The sequence below is a fragment of the Aegilops tauschii genome, chromosome 6, assembly GCF_002575655.3.
Source record: "Aegilops tauschii subsp. strangulata cultivar AL8/78 chromosome 6, Aet v6.0, whole genome shotgun sequence".
NCBI lineage: Eukaryota > Viridiplantae > Streptophyta > Magnoliopsida > Poales > Poaceae > Aegilops > Aegilops tauschii.
The window spans coordinates 44,646,631-44,664,731 of record NC_053040.3 but is presented as its reverse complement, the minus strand read 5'-3'; the positions used below and the strand labels follow the sequence as shown (position 1 = coordinate 44,664,731).

General features: G+C 44.5%; 2 protein-coding genes and 1 pseudogene across 3 annotated transcripts; 2 read left to right on the top strand and 1 right to left on the bottom strand.

Annotated features, from left to right (window-relative positions):
- Positions 1 to 1,450: 1,450 nt before the first annotated feature.
- On the top strand, positions 1,451 to 4,232 carry LOC109763425 (uncharacterized; annotated as a pseudogene).
- A 1,474-nt stretch (positions 4,233 to 5,706) lies between these two features.
- Positions 5,707 to 8,639, top strand: LOC109763426 (uncharacterized). Of its 2 annotated transcripts, none has more exons than XM_020322269.2 (4): positions 5,707 to 5,925; positions 6,051 to 6,103; positions 6,249 to 7,490; positions 8,292 to 8,639. In XM_020322269.2, exons 1-4 carry the CDS (start codon positions 5,722 to 5,724, stop codon positions 8,302 to 8,304), a joined length of 1,512 nt encoding a protein of 503 aa, XP_020177858.2. In that variant the 5' UTR covers positions 5,707 to 5,721; the 3' UTR covers positions 8,305 to 8,639. The 2 variants fall into 2 exon arrangements, with proteins under 2 accessions (XP_020177858.2, XP_045085590.1); XM_045229655.2 differs by having other exon boundaries at positions 5,813 to 5,925; positions 6,056 to 6,103.
- A 1,792-nt stretch (positions 8,640 to 10,431) lies between these two features.
- LOC109763427 (uncharacterized) lies at positions 10,432 to 13,274 on the bottom strand. The gene is made up of 2 exons (XM_020322271.4): positions 12,027 to 13,274; positions 10,432 to 10,894 (listed from the first exon to the last, which is right to left on the bottom strand). The coding sequence occupies exons 1-2, from the start codon at positions 13,144 to 13,146 to the stop codon at positions 10,737 to 10,739; spliced, it is 1,278 nt and encodes a 425-aa protein (XP_020177860.1). The 5' UTR covers positions 13,147 to 13,274; the 3' UTR covers positions 10,432 to 10,736.
- Positions 13,275 to 18,101: the final 4,827 nt, after the last annotated feature.

Below are 18,101 nucleotides of genomic sequence, written 5' to 3'. Positions count from 1 at the left end.
GCATGATCTTTCCTTGCTTGCCTTTTTTAGCAAGGTGAAGACAACCCGGTTTTTCATCACCAGAAACCAATAGGTTCTTAGAGGTAGTGATAGAAAGCTCGCGCGCTACACAAATGAAATGTTCCAGTGCGCAGCGGACACGACAAGAGGTAGCTCGATAGGTGCAGCGCCCATTGGACAGCAGAGTGCATCTCGATCGGCAAACGCGGACGGCCAGCTGGGCGTGGCTGCTCGACGTGCTCAAAGAGAGATCGGCCAGGGTAGCAGCAAACCGGCGCTAGTGAGCATGGCCTTCAGCGCCACGTGACAGGCAGCCTCCACTAAATCAACGAAACCATTCAAATTAGTCAAAACCATGTCATGTCACCAACGAAACCACTCCAAGCGGTACCGAGGGACTAAAATTATTCGGTTTGTAACGTTGAAGGACTAAGTTTTGCTTGTTTCGAAGTTGTGGGATCATTTCTATATTTTCTAGAGAGTTTGAGGGACGAAAAATATACTTAACCCTTAAATTAAATGCATCCAGACTGAGCCTAAGATTTTGTTTTCTAATTGCTTGAGCCATGGTAGATTTTTTTTGTTTCTTGTTTTAGAAAGCAATGCTGGTGTACATGTTTTCTTTTTTCGTTTTTGCTATTTTTCAGTCAACTGGTTTTGATTTGGCTTTTAGTCAAATTTTTAGCCATCTGATTCAGTCTCAATCTTCGCGTATCGGGAGCATGTGTCCCGCTTTCGAAAGTCACATGGGCACGGGTTTTGGGCATGTATGTCTATGTAGTTCAAGGATGCTCATGAACATGTGTTCTTTTTCGCAAACTGTTGGAATATTGCAGTCTATGTCTATGATTTTCCATTCAGTTTGTGATTTCTGAAACATTTAGTATGCATTCCGTCAGAGAGGCTGCCAAGCAGAGTAAGGTTGAAACAGACCAAAAAAAAGATGGAGAGTTTTTTTATTAAAAAAAAATACCTGAGCTGCCTTGCAGACTCGTCCAAAAAACACAGCGCCCAAGAAAAACAGTGGACGTATTTGGTATGGAGAAAGAAAAACCTAAAACCCAATAGGTATCAGAAAAGGCTGAAGGGGTACGAAGGAAGACGCTATTGGTCCAATTTGACTGATGCCAAAATCGAAATCAGTCAATTGTTAATTAGACAGTCTTTTTTTCTTTCAGAAATGATAAATCTTGAACGTTTGAATTTTAAGCATGGCTACCCGAACGTTTTTCATGACAACTTTTGTTCACGTGAGATTGGCAAACATGGCAATTTTTTAATAAAAACAAACTGGGACAAAGTTTTCATGTCTTCACAACTAAAGTTGCCACCTCGTGTCAACTAAAGTTGCCATGAAAAATTGTTCGTGATGAAATGCTTAAAATCCGAACTTTCCGGATTTATTGGATTTTTTTTTTTGCGACACAGGGCTGGCATATAAAAAAAGACATGTGTACTGGGCTTTATGGGCTGCAATAGTGAAGAGGCTGCATCATCGTTTCACTTTGACCTCAATCGCCCAGCTCTCCTCGACCGCAACGCCCCAGCGGGTGGGGGAGAAAGAAGCGGCGCCGGCGACCCGAGCCCGTCCCCGGCGGCGGCCACCGACGCTTCTTATTCCTTCCTCCCGATTCGATCCAGGCGAGTCTTTCTGCTTCCTGCCCTCTCCCGGTTCCGTTTCTCGTTCTCCTCTTCTCGCGGGATCAAACCCTAGCTATCTAGGTTTAGGTTTTCCTCCCAAACTAACTCCGGTCTACATTTACTTGTCGCGGCAGCTCAGCTGAGAGGGGAGATTGGATGATGGATACGGCTGTGGTGGTTTCCCGACGGTAAGACCCGTCCAGATCCTCTGCCTCCTTCGATTCCCGCCCCTGCATTTCATTTCACGCAGTTTGATTTGTAATATATGTCCTGCAACGGCATTGGCTGAAGAAATCAGGTTTATTGCATTGACGCCGGTTTGGCATTTGCTCAGCGCTGCCGGTTTTCCAGGGTCCGTCCCAAGAAGAAACCACGGGCGGATGCCGATGGCGAGACACCCCGGCGTTCCCCGACCGTCGACCCTGTCTCCAAGGTGCTTGGGGACGACAACCTCCTCGGGGAGATCCTCCTCCGCACCGGCTTCCCCACCACTCTTGTCCGCGCCGCTCTCGTGTGCAGGTGCTGGTACCAGCTCGCCTTGGACCGGGGTTTCCTCCGCCGGTTCCGTGAGCTCCACCCGCCCCGCCTACTTGGCTTTTACATCGACACCGGGTTGGTCTGGCCGGAGTCGATGGCCATCCCGCGCTTCGTCCCGATGCTGCCCCAGCCCCCGGAGCTCGCCGCTGTTGTCCGCCGCATGGCGAGCCACAACTTCGGTACCTGCGAGGTGCCATGGATCATGGATTCCCGGAACGGCAGCATCTCACCAGACATCGTGAAAGAAGAGTACTAGCATATGGAGTGTACCGCCTGCTTTGCCCTGAGAGAGGCATTGACGGCGTCCTACCACTCCCAAGCGCCCAGGATCGCAATCGCCTAAATTTTGGTGCTATTCTCTCCAAAGAAGAAGGCAATGGCTTGTCCTACTTTTATGCGTTGACGGAGTTTTGCGATGAGACAGAAAAATTCACTATGCGTGTGTATATGTTGCAAGGCAGTGTTCGGTGCTTGCATACCTTGGCCACATACCAGCTCCATCTTCCACTACCCAGAGCAATAGTTGTGCTCGTCGACAATAAAATCTATGTGGTGGCCTCCCCCGCCGACGACATTATTGTCTTGGATTTGACGGCCTCAAGTTTGTCTAGAATCCAGCTCCCACCTGGAGTGAAGTATCACAGTTTCAACACCGTCTTGTCACGGGCAGACGATCCTTCCGGTATATGTCTCATCCATGTCAATGGCTTTAAACTTCACATCTGGCTCCATAAGGGGGACAACTGGTTGCTGGTCGATACCATTTGTTTGCATGAGATGTGTGCTAATCTGAGGATGCTAGATAACACGCTTGAGGATGAGCATACTGGCCGTTGCTATATATGTCAGGCAGGGGATAATGCTGAGTTTCTGCTCATAAAAATGTGTGGATGTCTGCTCTATCTGGACGTCAAGAACAGGACACTACGTAAAGTTCTTGCGATGGCACAAAAGTATCAACATTTCACTGTTGTCTGCCCTTTTATGATGGTTTGGCCTCCCACATTCCCTGTGCTCAAGGATGGTCCTGCCAGGTTTGCCTTTTGCCTTTTAGTTGATCTGTACACTGCTCTAGTTGAAGTAACATGGTCAGTGTGCATCATTTATTGCATTGTTGGTATATCTGTGAAATGTTCTTAGCCATCTGTTTGGTATAACTAGTACGACTTATATCTCAAATTGTTAATACCTGGTTTTTTAAAATGTTGCTTATTGGATCGCATATTCTTTTCTTAAAGACAAGTGGATTGGTAAGTTTACACGGCTGGGTATGCTTTAAGCTTATGCATTTTGTGTGAGTCAGACATGTCTCACCATGAAAATTTTCCCTTTCTACAACAAGTGGCTAGTCTAGGCTAACTTTGTGTAATTTGTGTTTGTAGTTCAGGCATTTCTCCTTATATGATCAGATTCTAGATTCACTTTAAGAGAAACTATAAAATGGAAACATGTTGGTGTAATATGAAAGGCATTTAACTGGTGTTGGCTGTCTTTTTGAAAGAGAAAAAAACCTATTGATGTTAATTCATTATTTGTGTTGGTGCATATAACATGTTAGTGACTATCATTGTACTAGTTACTTGTCTTGCTAGTCCATTTGAAACATAATAATATATTCTGATGCTGAATTACCTTCATCCTGATCCGTCATGTGCTTCCCTGGACCAGGAATGCCATGTGAAGGAGGAGGATATGAGGTTGCTTTTGGATGATCAGCGACAAGGGCATCATCCGGGAAGAGCAGGGAGCTGCATTTCCTTAGTAGCTGTTGTAAGTTCTAGGGTCCACTGTCCAGACATGGCTGATTTTGGAATGCTTTCTCCATTGTAATCAGTAATATATTTCCCCTTCTCCTCTGTTAGCTGAAGAAGATGCCAGAGGAACATCATAAAAATACGATTCACTGAATGTTCTGCCTTTTCATAGAATAGGGTGTTCCTTATCCCATTTGCGCGAGTAATCCACTGTTTGGCGAACCAGATATGTTTATAAGATGGATATGCTTAACTGCAAGTGAGAGTATTGTGACAATTTATTCAGATTCTGAAACCCCAAACCACTGATGGCTTGGTCCGGCAGATCTGAAGTTCCTCTGAACTGATAAAGGGAAACTTTTTTCTTTTCATTTTCTGTTTCTCAACTCTACAGGAACTGCACACTGATGCTCTTGGCTGAATTTGAAATGCTTTCTCAACTGCAGTCAGTACTATATGTTGCTGTCAGGCTGTTCAACAGTTTTCTGCTTCTCTGCTGGTAGCTGAGGATTAATTATTTCTTCGTAAGAACACAATTCTCAGTGAAACCAGAGCGATGATCGCCGCGTTTGCGCAAGAAATCCACTAATTTCACATGGTGGACAGGACAGCCGAATTGCAGTTGGATGGTTGACTTAACTGATAGCAAGCATCGCACGGTTTCCCAGTCCCCGCTGGCCTGGTTCCGCAGATCTCAACCTCTGAACTGATCAAAGGAAACTCTTGCTTTCATTTTCTTCTAGGAACAAGTGCCATCTTTCTTCTATTTCTTCATGTTATTTGAGTTTTCGATTTATCAAGGAGCTATCTCGGGAATAAATAAACGAAGGAAGGAAGGAAATAAGTTAGTAAGGAAGGAAATAAGAGGATGACATGCATAGAAAGAAATGAAGGAAATAAGATGCCGAGTGAGAGAAATAAGGAAAGAAAGGAATTGAGTTCTTGTGACAGGAAAGTAAGAAAGGAAAGCGGTCCAAATTAAGGAAGTAGCAGCTCTAAAATGGGATGATGGGTTGTGCATAATGCGTGGGATGGATGTAGGAATTGCTTATGAGCTCCAACTCACTCCATTTTTTCTGTGACCGCGGCTGAATATCAGTTTTGTTTCAGTACGTTTACAGACAACCCTGACAATAGCTGGATTGGTGTTTCAGTTTTGTTTCACTTTTTCTGCTTTCGCTTGTCAGCTTGCAACGCCTGGTTTGGTGTTTGCATGATTATTCAAGTTGCGGCCAGGTGTTACATTAAGATCAAATAGCTAACAGAAAGTTAAATATTCAGAGGTGGACTCTGCTATGAATGTATATGTGATAATATCATACTGTATTCAGTATGATGCCCCTGACCCATATTCGTATTTTTAATTTCATGGCTAGAAATGGAGTTTTTGTGTTAATTAACCATGTACTGCAGTTCTATCTAAAGAATACTTCTATATATTTTCTTCTTCTTTCCATCACCACTCTGAATATATTGATGTACTGAATAATATGTGTTTCGATCCCAGCCTTTCTATCTCACTGTTAACAACTAATCAAAGTTTTGCTAGCTTAAAGATATTTCTTAATATAACCAAAATTTAGCTAGCATAGGCCACCTAATTTGGCTTGTTCATTATAACATTTTAATAGGTAGATAATTATCAGTTTAAATGTTTTTTTAAAGGAGAAAGGGCTTGCGAAAGCAGCGTGCGACGGTGTGATACCAAGCTCGTCGCGTTGAGATTTATCACGTTTGTCGTGAATAGGTGGACAATATGACCAGGGTGGCAAAGAGATTGGTAACAGGGATGGGTCGCTTGGAGCATGCGGGGATTTGCTTCCCCCGTCACAACGCACGAGCATATGTGCTAGTTTGGGCAAAAGAAAAAAAGGTACACCTCCACTGCAACGCTCCCAGCGGAGAGAAAGAAGCGGCGCCGGCGACCGGCGACCGGAGCCCAGCCCCGGCTACGGCCACCGACTTCTTATTCCCTCCCGCCGATTCAATTCAGGTGAGTCTTTCTCTTTCCTGTCCTCTCCCAGTTTCGTTTCTCCTCATCTCACGGGATCAAACCCTAGCTATCTAGGTTTTCCTCCCAAACTAACTCCTCCTACCTATATTTACTTGCCGTGGCAGCTCAGTCGTGGGGGAGATTTAATGATGGATGCCGCCGCCGAGGTTCCCCAGACGTAAGATCCGTCCAATTCCTCCACCTTCGATTCTCGCCCCCCGCATTTAGTTTGGAGTAGTTTGATTATGGTATTTCCTTGAACGACATTGGTTGAAGAAATCAATTGCCATTTTTGCATTTGCTCGGCGCTGCCGATTTTCCAGGATCTGTCCTGAGAAGAGACCACACGCGGATGTCGATGGCGAGGCAGGCCAGCATTCCCTGGCGGCCGTGGACCCTGTCTCCAAGGTGCTTGGGGACAACAACCTCCTTGCGGAGATCCTCCTCCGCGCCGGCTTCCCCACTACCCTCGTTCGCGCTGCCCTCGTGTGCAGGTGTTGGTACCATCTCGCCTCGAACCGGGGCTTCCTCCGCCGGTTCCGTGAGCTCCACCCGCCCCTCCTACTTGGCTTCTACATTGGCAGCATCTTGATCCGGCCGGAATTGGTAGCCTTCCTGTGCTTTGTCCCGATGCTGCCCCAGCCCCCGGAGCTCAACACTGTTGTCCGCCGCATGGCGAACCACAACTTCGATGACCCCAAGAATCTATGGATCATGGACTCCCGAAACGGCAGCATCTTCACCCAACGTCGTGAAGGAAGAGAACTAGCATATGGAGTGCACCGCAGAGAACTAGCATATGGATTGCACCGCCCGCTTTGCCCTGAGAGAGGCATTAACGTCGTCCCAGCACTCCCAAGAGCCCAGGATTACAATCGCCAATATTTTGATGCTATTCTCTCCAAAGAAGAAGGCAATGGCTTGTCCTACTTTTATGTGTTGACGGAGTTGACTAATCAGACAGAAAATTTCACTTTACGCGTGTATATGTTACAAGGCAGTGTTTGGTGCTTGCATACCTCGGCCACGGCCCAGCTCCATCTTCCGCTACCCAAAGCAAAAGTTGTGCTTGTCGACAATAAAATCTATATGGTGGTCTCCCCCGCAGACGACATTATTGTCTTGGATTTGACAACCTCAAGTTTGTCTAGAATCCAGCACCCACCTGGAGTGAAGTATGACATTTTTCACACCTTCTTGTCACGGGCAGATGATCCTTCCGGTGTATATGTCATCCATGTCAATGGCTTTAAACTTTGCATCTGGCTCCACAAGGGGGACAACTGGTTGCTGGTTGATACCATTTGTCTGCATGAGATGTGTGCTAATCTGAGGATGCTAGATAACACGCTTGAGGATGCGCATTCTGGTTATTGCTATGTATGTCATGCTGGGGATAATGCTGAGTTTGTGGTTTTGCAAATGTGTGGATGTATATTCTATCTGGATGTCAAGAACAGGACACTCCGTAAATTGGTTGCTAAGGATCAATACTTCACTGATGTCTATCCGTTTATGATGGTTTGGCCTCCCACATTCCCTAAGCTCAAGGATGGTCCTGCAAGGTTTGCCTTTTGCCTTTTATATGATCTGTACATTGCTGTGGTTGAAGCCACATAGTTTTGCAGCGTGCACCTTTCATTGCACTGTTTGGTATATCCATGTAATGTTCTTAGTTATCTGTTTGGTATAACTAGTACGACTTGTATCTGAAGTTGTTAATACCTGTTTTTTTTTAATGTTGCCTATTGGATCATATATTTTGTTGCTGAAGACAAGTGGATTGGTAAGTTTGCACGGCTGGGTATGCTTTGAGCTTATGCATTATGTGTGTCAGAGATGTCACCATGAAAGTTTTCCCTTTCTACGATAAGTGGCTAATCCAAGCTAACTTTGGGTAATTTGTGTTTGTATGTCAGGCATTTCTCCTTATATGATCAATTTTGAGATTCACTGTAACACAAACTATAAAATGGGAACATGTCAGTGTGATATGAAGGCCTTTAACTGGTGCTGCCTGTCTTTTTGAAAGAAAAAAAACCTGTATTGATGTAAATTCATTATTTTTGTTTCCGAGTGCACATAACATGTTAGTGACTATTGTACTACTCCCTCCGTTCTATAATATAATACTCCCTCTGTCCTAAAATAAGTGTCTTAACTTTGTACTAACTTTAGTACAAAGTTGTACTAGAGTTGAGACACTTATTTTGGGATGGAGGGAGTATCATTTTGCAAGCTAGCTTGCAAGACGGTCTTCTATTATGGGACGGAGGGAGCAGTAGTTACTTGTGGCAAAAAAAAAATGAAATAATCTTATGCTGAATTACCTTCTTTCTGATCCTTCACGTGTTTCCTTGGACCAGGATTGCCATGTGAAGGAGGAGTAGGAGGATATCAGGAAGTGTCTGGATGATCAGCGGCAAGGCGTCATCTTAGTATTTGTTCTCCATTGCACTCAGTGATACCTTTTAGTGCTACATTGTTCCAGAAGTTTGCTCCTTCTCCGCTGTTAGCTGAAGAAGATGCCAGAGGAACATCACAAGACCACAATTTCACTGAATGTTCTGCCTTTTCGCACTTGAGTGAGAAATCCAGTCTTTGTGGAACCAGACATGTTTATAAGATGGTTGATGCCTTTATGGATAATGCTTAACTGTGAGAGTATTGCAAGAATTTATTCAGTCTCTGAAATCAAACCACCATTGTCTTAACTTCTGAACTTTTCGTTTTTTATTTTCTTCTAGGCACAAGGTTATGCTTCTTCCATTTTGCAATGCGTTTTTCATTTCTCTTCTAGGCACAAGGTTATGCTTCTTCTATTTTGCAAGGCCTCGGTCGCCGCTGCCTGTGTCGGTTGTGTAGCTTTAGGGCCATTTTTGACACGGGTAGTGTAATAGAAGTGGTAGTTTTTGAACCCATAAGGTTGTCTTCTCGATCAGTGAAGTGAGAGTGACGATGAATGGCCGGTTTAGTAGACCAAGAATGAGCACGATGATGAATTCTCCATTTACAGAGGAGGCATGTTTACTAAATGCTCTCAACGAACTTGGCTTAAATAAATACACTGGAAAAACAGATTGACACAGAACCAAAAGTAACTCTGTTTTGTACTCCCTCTGTAAACTAATATAAAAGCGTTTAGATCACTAAAATAGATCTAAACGCTCTTATATTAGTTTACGGAGGGAGTAATAGGCAAAGCAAAGGACAATCAGATCCTCTTGACTACACCATAAAAAGTACTAGCACATTCACTTCACTTTTGCCACTGCTCATGGAGTAGATCATTACCCTCCTTAATTTCATAGTCATAGTACCTGACTGGTTCCACTCATGCCACATGGGGCAGGCATACAGCAAGATCACAATCACTCTGACTTACCACATAGTCATAATTAAACTAGTAAAAAACAAATGAAGCTAATACTCTTGCTACCTCATCTGACGGACGGACTGATCATTACCAGATCAAGGCACACAAGATAAACTCCATGTTGATGTTAGATAACCATATTACAGACAGACAGAGCCACAAGTTACCAGTACCGTATTGATGATCAACCTGTGGTCAACTGTCCAGTCGCAGCAACAACCTCAATCAGCGCAATCTTGAGTCCTCGATACACCGGCCTGACCTCCAGCATTCGAGTCATCAGCCAGTGCTCTCGTCGTGAGGGTTACCTGTGGGCTTGTCATCTTGCAGCATCTCAGCACCTTGTTCCGGCATCTCCTTCTCATCACCTTCCTGAGTATCTGCCCAAGATATGTGTACTTAGATTTTAGATATTTAGGAGTTGAAAGTAAAACAATACACAGGTCTTACCATTAAGCAATAAAATACTCCCTCCGTTCCTAAATACTATAAGTCTTTTTAAAGATTTCAATATGGACTACCTACGAATGCCTATAGATATAGTTTAGAGTATAGATTAATTCATTTTGCTCCATATGTAGTCCATATTGAAATCTCTAAAAAGACTTATATTTAGGAACGTAGGGAGTACTTGTTAAATTGCTTATGAAACAAAAAGCACAGGAGGAAGCATAAAGTACTAGGACAATATGGAACTAAAGAGATGAATCATAAGAGAACTTAAGAGCAATAAACGAAATGGTTTACAGAAATTAAAACTTTACCACATCAGACTTGCCTCCCTGCTTATATCTATCAAAAGAAATGTAACAAGATAACTCCTGCTTGACCGGAAGAATGTGAAACAAACCAAAGGTGAAGTGTGGTAGCAGTGCCCTTTGAGCTTGTATGCCTTCTGCAATCATTGTCATGACGTCGTGTTTCTTACGATTTCAAGGTGATTCCAAAATACTACTCATGCTGTGCACAGACCTTTCTTTTACTTCTCTAATCAACTTAAAAGTGGCCATTAAAACAGATTTGAATAAACCACAGGTATGTTTGTGAGCTTGGCTGAAATAAATACACTGAAAAACCAGATTGACACATCACAATCAGAACCAAAGGTAACTCCGTTGTGCAAGAAAAGAAAAGGTCAATCATATCCTCTTGACTAAACCATAAACGAGTAGTAGCACAAACATGCCCACTTCACTTGGTTTCCCTAGTACCCGACTAGTTCCACTCATGGCGCAGGCATACATCAATATCACAATCACTCCAACTTATCAGTCATAATTAAACTAAAAGCCAAATGAAGGTACTGCTCTTGCTGCCTCATCTGACAGACGAACCAATCATTGCCAGATTAAGCCACACAAGATAAACTCCATGTTAAGATAACCATTTTACAGACGTACAGAGCCACAAGTTACACTGATACACCGGCCTGACCTCAATCAGCCACATCTCCAGTCCTTGATACACCGGCCTGACCTTGAGCATCCACGTCATCAGCAGTGCTCTCGTCGTGAGGGCTACCCATGGGCTCTTCAGCTTGCAGCATCTCCGCACCTTGTTCCAGCATCTCCTTCTCATCACCTTCCTGAGTACCTGCCCAATATATGCGTACTCAGACTTTAGATATTCAGGAGTTGCGAATAAAAACAATCCATAGGTCTTGCCATTGGGAAATACTTGGTAAAATGCTTACAACAAAAGCGCATGAATAATCCTTCAAGGCTACTTAGTTCCATAGGAATAATATTGAATTCAATGGATTTGAAATATAGAACAGAAAAACACTTGTTTTATGGTGCTTTCCAATGTCATTTGCAATACAAGTCGGATTACACAGCCAGACAAGACATGTAAACATAAATTAAGAGATGTAGCATAAAATAAATTAAGCGCCATAAACGGAATGGTAGCAGAAACAAAAAATTTACCACAGCAGACTTGCCTCCCTGCTCATATCTAGCAAGAGAAATGTGAATAAGATAACTCCAGCTTGACTGGAAGAAGGTGAAACAAACCAAAGGTGAACTGTTGGTAGCAGTGTCCTTTGAGCTTGTATGCCTTCTGCGTTAGTTTGGCCATAAAAACAACAATCATTGTCATGACGTCATGTTTCTTATGATTTCAAGGTGCTTCCAAAATGCTACTCATGCTATGCACAGACCTTTCTCTTACTTCTCTAATCAACTTAAGTGTCAACTAAAACAAACTTAAATAAACCACAATTACGTTCCTCAGCTTAGCCACAACAGAAATGGTAGTAAAATTTTACCACCTCAGACTTGCCTCCCTGCTTATATCTATAAATGTGAACAAGATAACTCCAGCTTGACTGGAGGAAGGTGATACAAAGTTACAAACCAAAGGTGAACTGTTGGTAGCAGTGTCCTTTGAGCTTGTATGCCTTCTGCATTAGTTTGGCCATATAAACAAGAATCATTGTCCTGACCTCGTGTTTCTTACGATTTCAAGGTGCATCCAAAATGCTACTCATGCTGTGCACAGACCTTTCTTTTACTTCTCTAATCAACTTAAAGTGTCAACTAAAACAATCTTAAATAAACCGCAATTATGTTCCTCAGCTTAGCCACAACACAGAGAATGTGACAACTAATAAACCGTGTAGACAAGATTCACCGATCACAGTAATCAACTACTGTATCAAGCAGCAGACAAGATGTGTGATAACTAAGTGAAGGAAATAACTAGGATGCCACAGAAAGGTTACCACTTGATACTGCTGGTGTCGACAGAAATGGTGGAAAGTTGGTATATGGCCACAGGCAAAGCATGCTAAGCTCTGATCCAAGCACCCTCTCAAGCTGGAATGTCTTGACATCCAGTGAGAAAAGGCCAGCATCAAGCGATGGGCTTCCGGAGTGACGCAGGAACCAGTTTGGCCTTGGTGAACCCGCCGACTGCCACTGAGAAGGATCCAGTGAGATTATCTTCTCCAACTGCCACTGGCTGGAACTCCCACCATTGTTTCGCCTAGTGAAGTATCTGATGTCAGGTGTCCCCCTTGGCCGCACAAACAACCCAGTGATGCCCTCCCCTGCCTCCACAACGTCTACATACACATAAGCATAACCTTTGGCTTCCAGCGGGAGGTCGAGGAGTGAGACCTCCATCGTCCGGGTGTCGAGCACACGCAGCTTCTCCCTGCAATCTGTCATCCCGTACAAGCAGCCATGCACATATTGGCGCCAGGAGAAGGAAGCCAACCCTGACCCCGGCGGAGCAGCTCGCCATTGTCCGGTGCTGGAAGAGAAGACGAAGGCGACCTGATTATCATCATCTTCGCGCTCTGCCCTCCATATCACTCTGAAAGACGTCTCTTCCGCAGCCTCGTCGTCGTCGTCGCCGCCGCCCAGGAGGAAGATCTGCCATCCTATCCCGCCGGTCGTGGCCGAAGGAAGCCACTCGTCGAGTCCAGGGATTCGGGGAAGCAGGAGGTGGCGCCGGTGCAAGGGATCGCACACCACCAGCTCCTCGAAGTCATCGGGGTCCCGGCCGAGGAGGACACGACCGTCACGGATCTCAAAAATGTGCCAGTCGCTGGCTGGGGCGGGGAGGAAGGGGAAAGAGAAGTCGGCGGCGAGGGCGACGGCTTTGGCGGCCGAAGCGGAGGGGTAAGGAGGTTCGGCGGGGTGGAAGACTCGCTGAAAATCGAAGAAGCCGACGAGGGGCGGGGCGTGGCGCTTGCGGTAGCGGCGGAGGAAGGAGCGGCTGGCGACGAGGCAGCGGAAGGAGACGCAGGCGGCCGAGATTCGGACGAGGTCGGCTGGGTCGGGGACGCGGAGGAAGATCTCCGGGAAAAGATCGTCGGGGATCTGCGGCGAGTCCATCGGGGCTGGCCGCTCTCCGGCGTGGAGAGCTGGGTGTTTGCGGCGGCGGCGGCGGCGGCGGTTGTGAGCAGGAGAGCACTGCGTCCGTCTCTCTCTGTAGGGTGAAGTTGTCTAACTGGGCCGAGTCTATAACGGGCTTGAATGTCCAAGCCTAGCCTGTCAAAGAATCAGATTGATATCCAGCACCAGCCGCTCGACAAATTTCTTCAAGGGAATTTTTTTCTTTAAATTTCAAGCGAAATTGTTGAGCGCCTTTTCTTTGGCTAAAAAAAAAATCAGCTCCACAAAACATCATCATGGAGGTTCTTATATATTAATCATCATAATAATCAGGATGTTAACTTCATATTTTATTAGATTGGAATTGTAAGTTCATCATGTCATGGAACATGAAGAGTCTATTATCATGACTCCATAAAACAATTACTATAAAATTGTCAAAAAAAATCGAGATCATGCAAAATGCGTGTCTTAGCATTATAGAAGAGAGAGGGTAAAGTACAAGAAAGATAGACAAGCTCCCGCCATAATCCGATGAGAAGGAAGAACCACTCCAATTTGACCAAACACAGTACAACCGCAACGCAAAAGAGCCTGTCAAAAATTGTTCAACAAGGCCGCGTCTCGACCAACATCGTTTACTTTCCAAGAGCAAAAACTTCAAAGGAACTCTCCTTACCATCACAACAATCATCCTTGAGTGCTTAAAAGAGTTGGCAGGTGGGTGGCGGGACTGGGACAAGCCTAAAAAAGCCATCATCTTGGACTCATCCACGATGGCGTACATAGCACCCTTGAAGAACCATCCAGAGCCATGGCGAGCACCTATGGAACACAACAAAGAACCTCTAAGCCGTGTGTCCAGCAAACGATGCTTCCATCAGAGGAACGACGCCAATGACCCCGCCATCACCTAACTGGATCGAACCAAGGCTTTCGCTTGAAGACCAACACACCAAATGAACTAGCACAATTGTTTTGCCAAATGGTATAGTTGCAGCCAGATATGTCATCTCCAAGGACAAACATCCCACGCCTGCCTTCTCCTACTTCACCATAGAAGGCCCAACGAACCTTTTGTTTCAGTTAGGGATTCAACAATGGAGAACTCCATCCTCTGGCGTCAATCACCAACATTTCCATCCCGCACTCCCATTTTGGTGAAGGAAATATGCCCTAGAGGTAATAATAAAGTTGTTATTTATATTTTCTTATATCATGATAAATGTTTATTATTCATACTAAAATTGTATTAACCGGAAACTTAGTACATGTGTGAATACATAGACAAACAGAGTGTCCCTAGTATGCCTCTACTTGACTAGCTCGTTGATCGAAGATGGTTAAGTTTCCTAACCATAGACATATGTTGTCATTTGATGAACGGGATCACACTGGTGCGCGTCGGTGCTATACAAATGGTTTTTAACACCTTTCCGCGACGACATTTGGACCCGTCGCCAAATGAGTGTGGGCGATAGGGGGGTCCTTCCCACACGACCCAGAAACCGTCGGGGATATGCCCTCCTGGCACACACGCTTGGCAAAATGGGGTCGTGTGCGACCGGCGAGCGCTCAAATCCGGAAATATGTATAGTGGAGCTAAAAAATACAACTATACACGCGAAATTGTTTTCGGTCGCAAGTACATCCCACACAGTCAGTCCCCGCTAAACGTTTCCGTTCGTATGTACATCCCACACAGTCGCTCCAAGGAAAACGTTTCCGTTCATAGGTACATCACACACAATTTTTTCCGTTAATTGTTTGCGTTATTGAATGTATCACACACGATCGGTAGAAGAAACTGTGTGGCAAAGACTGTCCATCACACACAGTTTTTATGTGGTAAACGTTTGTGCAAGGTGGCATAACGCAAACAGTTTTCAAGAGAAAGTCGTGTGTGATTGTTCACTGATCCAACACGGTTTATTTCTAGAAACTGTGTGCTGCCTGAGGTCATCGCCCATGGTATTTTTTCAATAACCGTTTGCAATAGCAAAACCCAATTAGCAGGCTAATTCGCCATTAGCAGGCTAATTGCCCTATTATTAGTCATCCATTTATTAATCTAATTGACATTCATATTAAGCCCATAATATATTTCATTTCCATATTAAGGAAGTAGAATTTCATAATTGAAATACATCAGAGTACAACATGATATAGTTTCAGCACTCAGTTACCCCATTACACAACTGCACCAGTACCAAGTTTCACATGCAACATGTAGAACCTTTCGAAATTAGCATCATAGACGGTATATAGATAGATGCATCTCATCTGGAAAACTGCTGAAGCGGAAGGCGAATATTCAGCCTTCATTCATGTTCAAGGTCTTTGCAACTTTAGGCCAGTGCCTGTGGATGATTGACCGTCCGTCCTTCGTCCTCTTCAGGAACACTTCAATATTGAACCGTGGGTGTTGTATGAAAACATTCCTCGCCTCCTGACCATAGAGGTGGTTTGAGAGGTAATCATCAGTGAACTGCTTTGGAAAGGGCTGAAAACAAGGATGTGCATAAATATCTTCTCTATATTGGAAATGGGGCAAAGGAATAAAAAAAGGCAAGGTATAATAGTTAATACCATCTTGTAGTGAAATGATGTCTTCTTCATTGTGCAAACAAAGATCTTGTTATTTTTTGTCGCTAATTTCTTTATCCTAACAATCTTTCCGAGTTTCTTGATTTGATTGATATTCATGGACAACTCATTTCTTCATACGCAAAAAGGATCGAATAGTAGGTCAAAACCTCTGACAGCGGGACCTACATGTGCAAGACCAAATTGTTAAAAACCAAAATATTAGAATGGTTCCTACAATTGCACAATAATGTGCTATTAGACAACAGACCTTGCACGTGCTAACCTCGATTGTAAACCTCAGTGCATCCCATTGTTTTCCTGCAACACATATAAGGTAGTTAGTCATCAGGTTAAGTAAGGGTTCGCATGCTATCAATAAAATATGTTGATAAAAAATAAGCACATTGTAGATTCATCAGATTAATTCAAGCCACATGGAAAACCCATTTATCCAAACCAAGCATGATTAAGAACTAGGAAATATAGCACTTGTATATGTTTCTCACTATTAAGTGCAACCAAATTCGATTTATTCCTCACATGCACAACAATACAAAATTCTACCCACGATAATTGGACATCGTATTGTAGAATTTAACCAAGCAGTTAATTAAACACCACAACAAATGAACTAAACATTAACTGAGCACCACATTGCACAATATAACATACTCCTAATAGAAGATCAGACAGTTAACCAAATAGTTAACTACAGCCAATTGTAGCAATTGTATTTGTTTCTCATGTATTTACTACAGCCAAATTCAATTTATTCCTCACATGGTATACAATAACAGAATGCACCCACAACTATTGAACATCGCAGTGCAGAACTGAACCAAACAGTTAACTAAACACCACAACACAAATGAACCAAACGTTAATTGAGCACTACATTGCACAATGTATAACCAAACCAAGCATGCTTGACAACTTGGAAATATAGCAATTGTATTCGTTTCTCATGTATTTTCTCAAGATAAATTCGATTTATTTCTCACATGGAAGACAATACAAAATTGCAGCCTGAATAATTGAACATCACATTTGCAGAATTTAACCAAGCAGTTAACTAAAGACGACAACTAATTAACAAAACAGTTAATAAGTGAGCACCACACTGCACGACATATAGAACATATACACTAGAGCAACATATTGCATGGTAAAATTAGATAGCACAATTCACTAGAATTTGTGAAGGAAAGGCAGGAGCAGCACACGCAACGGGTAAACCGAGCATACTTAACCGGCGTAGCTAGCAAATGGCAAGGTGCTCCTCCAAGATCTGGGGGTCGGCACGAATGGCAGCCATCGCGACCTCATCCGCGCGTGCGGGCGCGATGTGCTTCTGCGCTGCCAAATGCTCCTTGAGATCTTGGCTATACTGCGTGCACCATGGCTTAGGTCGGCGCTTATTTGGTGGAGGGGTCGGTGATTTGGGTGGAAGGTGTTGCGCTCGCGCCCGCGGTCGGGGCCTGTGGGATGTGGAAGGAGGAGGAGGATGGGGGTCGGGTGTGGATTACCTGCCTAGAAAGACGAGGCCGAGCAGCGTGAAGGAGGGTCGCCGATGAGGGGGCGGCGCTGCAAGCAAGAAGTGAAGGTTTCAACTTGGAAAGGAAGGCTGAAACAGGGGAAATGTGGCTTTTGGTAAGGGGGGGGAGGTAGATATTTCCGCGGAAGCTGAAAATTTGGAATCGCTTCAGCCAAAAAACTGACGCGCGAAGTGTCATCAGACACGGACCCTTATTCAGAACTGTGTATGATATGTGGACATCAGAAACGATTCAGATAGCTTAACCCGTGTGTGATGAGTTTGAACGTCAAAAATTTTGGTTCGAATTTCCATGGTTAGAGTGGTCATCCACGTCATTGCACAATTTGGGTACACAAAGGAGACTACAGCACACCCACACTTCTTAATCGAGCAAGTTCAGCAATTAAACAGAGCTAGCTAACCTAAACATTACTCTAACAAATTAAAGATCGGTGCTCTTAATTAAACAAAACAAAGAGTACTACTACAGCTGGTGCTCATCGATCTCCGCCGCCGCCTCCATGTCCAGCTCGCGCCCGACGGTCTCGTCGGGAAGGAGCTCCATGGCATCCATCACACCATACTCGGCAAGCATCTCGCCATCCGCGTCCGTCATCTCTTTGGAAAAGGCCGCCACGAGCTGGGCGTGGGCGGACGCGATCTGGGCTTGTACGGGCTCCGTCGTCGCAAGGTATGCGGCGGAGGAACGGACGGCTGCTCAAACGCTCTCGGCGGTTGCCAGTTCTTCGGCCGTGGGTTGCCGACAGTTGTCGGAGAAGCTTCGTTCGATTTGTGCGGTGACCGCCAGGAGCTGGGCATGGGCGGCCTC

Coding starts and splice junctions, on each gene's coding strand:
- LOC109763426 (XM_020322269.2), top strand. CDS start 5,722: ATGGGTCGCTTGGAGCATGCGGGGATTTGCTTCCCCCGTCACAACGCA. Junction 5,926..6,050: donor CTCCCGCCGATTCAATTCAG/GTGAGTCTTTCT, acceptor TTGCCGTGGCAG/CTCAGTCGTGGGGGAGATTT. Junction 6,104..6,248: donor GCCGCCGAGGTTCCCCAGAC/GTAAGATCCGTC, acceptor CCGATTTTCCAG/GATCTGTCCTGAGAAGAGAC.
- LOC109763427 (XM_020322271.4), bottom strand. CDS start 13,146: ATGGACTCGCCGCAGATCCCCGACGATCTTTTCCCGGAGATCTTCCTC. Junction 10,895..12,026: donor GACACCAGCAGTATCAAGTG/GTAACCTTTCTG, acceptor TATATTGGGCAG/GTACTCAGGAAGGTGATGAG.